Source organism: Pterocles gutturalis, unplaced genomic scaffold, assembly GCF_000699245.1.
Source record: "Pterocles gutturalis isolate BGI_N339 unplaced genomic scaffold, ASM69924v1 scaffold27022, whole genome shotgun sequence".
NCBI classification, from domain to species: domain Eukaryota; kingdom Metazoa; phylum Chordata; class Aves; order Pterocliformes; family Pteroclidae; genus Pterocles; species Pterocles gutturalis.
Window position 1 is genome coordinate 1 of NW_010113669.1, and position 3,096 is coordinate 3,096.

The window sequence follows — 3,096 nt, forward strand, 5'->3', positions numbered from 1 at the left end:
CTTCCTCCGTCCATCCCAGAGAGACCGCTGCTCTTCGGCGTCGGTCACTGCAGGGTCCCAAAGGGCTTGGCATGGCAACAGTCACGAGAAAGGCGAGTGTCCCGGGGTCTGCCGCAGCGGGCGGCGGGGGGAAAGCCGTCCCGCTCCCTACTGCAGCAGCTTCGGTACCTCCACCTGCCAGAGAGGACACCCCATTACTGGGGGGGACGGGGAGCAATGGGAGGGGACGCTGGAGTGTCCCACCGACCTGCTGTGGTGGAGCTGGGCTGCTGGGGACACTCAGTGCTCCAGCGACATCTCATCCCCTTGGCCAGGCGGGTTGTCCCCATGGGCAGGGACACAAACCCCCCAGTGACACAGTTTGACCCCATGCTGGGACCAGCGTTGGGGACACAGTCTCTCTGGCCACCCTGGGCTACCACGTCCCACCCCTGGGGCTCAGCTGTGGCTCCGTGGCAGCAAGAGCTGGGTGAGCTGCTGCCCGTGGAGACCTGGGTGCTGTGCCCACCCAGGACATGGGTCCGCGTGAGTGCATGTGAGCCGCCCTCGCTGCAGCTGAGCACCGCTCCAATTCTGCACGGGGACGTCCTGGGTTTCCATCCCTGGGGGTTAGGGGTTAAAGTTGGGTTCTTGTGCCCCAAGCCCTGGAGCCAAACCTGACCGCTGGAATGAGGTGGGTCTGCCCACCCCAGGGGCTCCACCACGGGATGGACCTGCTGACCCCATCAGCTCGGCAAGGGAAGGTGCGAAAGGACGGATCTGCCCATCCTATGTGCATGACGAAAGGATGGATCTGCCCCTTTCATGCTCTCCACCACGGGATGGACATGCTGACCCCATCAGCTCGGCAAGGGATGGTGCAAAAGGATGGATCTGCCCACCCCACGTGCGTGATGAAGGGATGGATCCCTTCCATGTGCACTGCACAGGGGTTGGGACCAGATGCTCTGCTCTGTACCCTGCACTGGAGAAGGACATCCCTAACCTCTCTGCTACCCAAGTGACATCAGACGTGACCTCAGATCTCAGTCCCCTGCAAGCGTTGGCCACCCCACCACAGCCCTGCACTTGCCTTCTTGAGCTGTTTGAGGTTGCTGGAGCGGATGGCTGCCAGGAGCTGGTCCCGCGAGTTCTTCTCCTGGACTGGCAGTGCCCGGTCTCCCAATTTCCTCTGCGTGGCCGGTGACAGTGAGTTCCTCAGGTTCTCGGTGATCAGTGGTGGAGCAAGCGGAGGAGGAGGTGGGGGTGGTGCGGTGGGCGCACCACCTTTCTTGGGAGAGGTTTTGGAAGAACCCTTGGGGGACGGCTGCGGGGATGGCTTGGGGGAACCCTTGGGCAGGGCTCCAGGCTTGGGCACCTCCAGGAGATCTTTCTTCTCCCCACGCTCCTGTGCCAGTTTCTGCTCCTGGAGGCGTTTCTGCCTCTGTTTGTCCATGTTTCGGCTCAGCAGGTTGGTGACCGTCATGCGCGGTCCTGCCAGCTCAAAGTGGTAGCCCAGCTTCAGGAGCGTGGTGTTCTCCTTCAGGAGCTTGGCGATCTCCATCTCTGTCTTCCCCCCGCAGATGTGCCGCTGGTTGTGGAAACGCAGCTCCGTCAGTGTGTCATTCTGCAGCAGCGCCCGGAAAATGGCCAGGATGCCCTTGCCTGTGATGTGGTTGGAATCCAGGTTGATGCTCTTCAACACCTTGTTGGACTTCAGCATGATGGCGATGGCAAAGGCCACGTGGTCGTCGGCGCGAGTGTTGGCCAACGCGAAGAGCTTGACCACGGTGTTGAACTCCAGTGCCTCGGTGAAGCGCACCAGGGTCTCGTTGTTGATGCAATCTGAGTTGTTCACGTTCACTTCGGTGACCTCGGCGTCGTTGTTCTTCACCTTCTCGATGAGCTCGTCAAAAATGCTGGAGGCTTCGTCCTCCTGGGCCTGATCCGGGGAGCTGCCGGTGCTGGGCTTGGGGGGGCTGCTCTCGGCCACCGCCTCCTGTTTCTCCCCCTCTGCCTTTTCTGCCTCTGGATGGGATTTCTCCTTCTCGTCTGCCTTTGGTTTTTTCAAAGCTGAGCTCTTTTCATCTTCTTTTTTATCTTTTTCTTTCTTATCTTCTCCCTTTGTGTCTTTTTCTGCCTCTTTCTTTGATTCCGAACTCTTCTCTTCCTCCTTTTTGTCCTTTCCTGAGCCCTTCTTTAATGCTGAGCTCTTCTCCTCTTCCTTTTTATCCTTCCCTGTGTCTTTCTTTAATGCTGAGACCTTTTCTTCCTCCTTTTTATCCTTCCCTGTGTCCTTCTTTAATGCTGAGACCTTTTCTTCCTCCTTTTTATCCTTTCCTGCATCCTTCTTTAGCACTGAGCCCTTCTCCTCCTCCTTCTTATCCTTCCCCACATCCTTCTTTAGTGCTGAGCCTTTATCTTCTTCCTTTTTATCCTTCCCCACATCCTTCTTTAACACTGAGCCCTTTTCCTCCTCTTTTTTATCTTTCCCTGTGTCCTTCTTCAGCACCGAACCCTTCTCTTCCTCCTTTTTGTCCTTCCCCATCAGCTTTTTCTCCATGGCCTTGACTTTGTCATTGATCGCCTTCTCCTCTTTGGCCTTGGTCTCACCTTTGCCTTTTGGGTCTGTTTTCTGGACACTTTCCTCTTTTTTAGAGTCTTTCCCCACTTTTGTATCTGGTTTCCGGGCCAGGTCTTTGGAAGGAGTTTCCTTTCCCTTTCCTTCTTCATTCTTGCTTCCTTTATTCTTCTCATTCGATCTGCTTTCCTAACAAGAGAAAAACACCAAGGCGTTACAGAGATGGCTGCGTCCAACATCCAGACTTGCCACCCCATCCTGTTGTCACCAGCTCTGCGCCTCTGTCACACAGCAGCAGCCATGGGGCCCCGGGGGATGTGCAGGAGGATGCAGGACGGTCCAGGCTCAGGAAGATCTTAGACTACATCTGTGAGGGATGAGCTGTCCTAAACACGACCCGACAGTGTGCGCTGGCAGCCCAGAAACCCCCCGTGTCCTGGGGACATCCCCAGCAGCGTGAGCAGCAGGGTGAGGGAGGGGATTGTCCCCCTCTGCTCCGCTCTGGTGAGACCCCCCCTGGGGTGCTGCCCCCAGCT

The 3,096-nt window shown here is 57.2% G+C and overlaps 1 protein-coding gene across 1 annotated transcript; it reads right to left on the minus strand.

The window, feature by feature from the left end:
• Nucleotides 1-147: 147 nt before the first annotated feature.
• LMOD1 (leiomodin 1 (smooth muscle)) lies at nt 148-2,749 on the minus strand (the record flags this gene model as incomplete). The annotated part of the gene is made up of 3 exons (XM_010074594.1): nt 148-174; nt 1,073-2,275; nt 2,375-2,749. Coding segments are annotated over 3 exons (1,605 nt in total), but the record flags the coding sequence as incomplete, so codon positions are not given.
• Between the last annotated feature and the right edge of the window lie 347 nt (nt 2,750-3,096).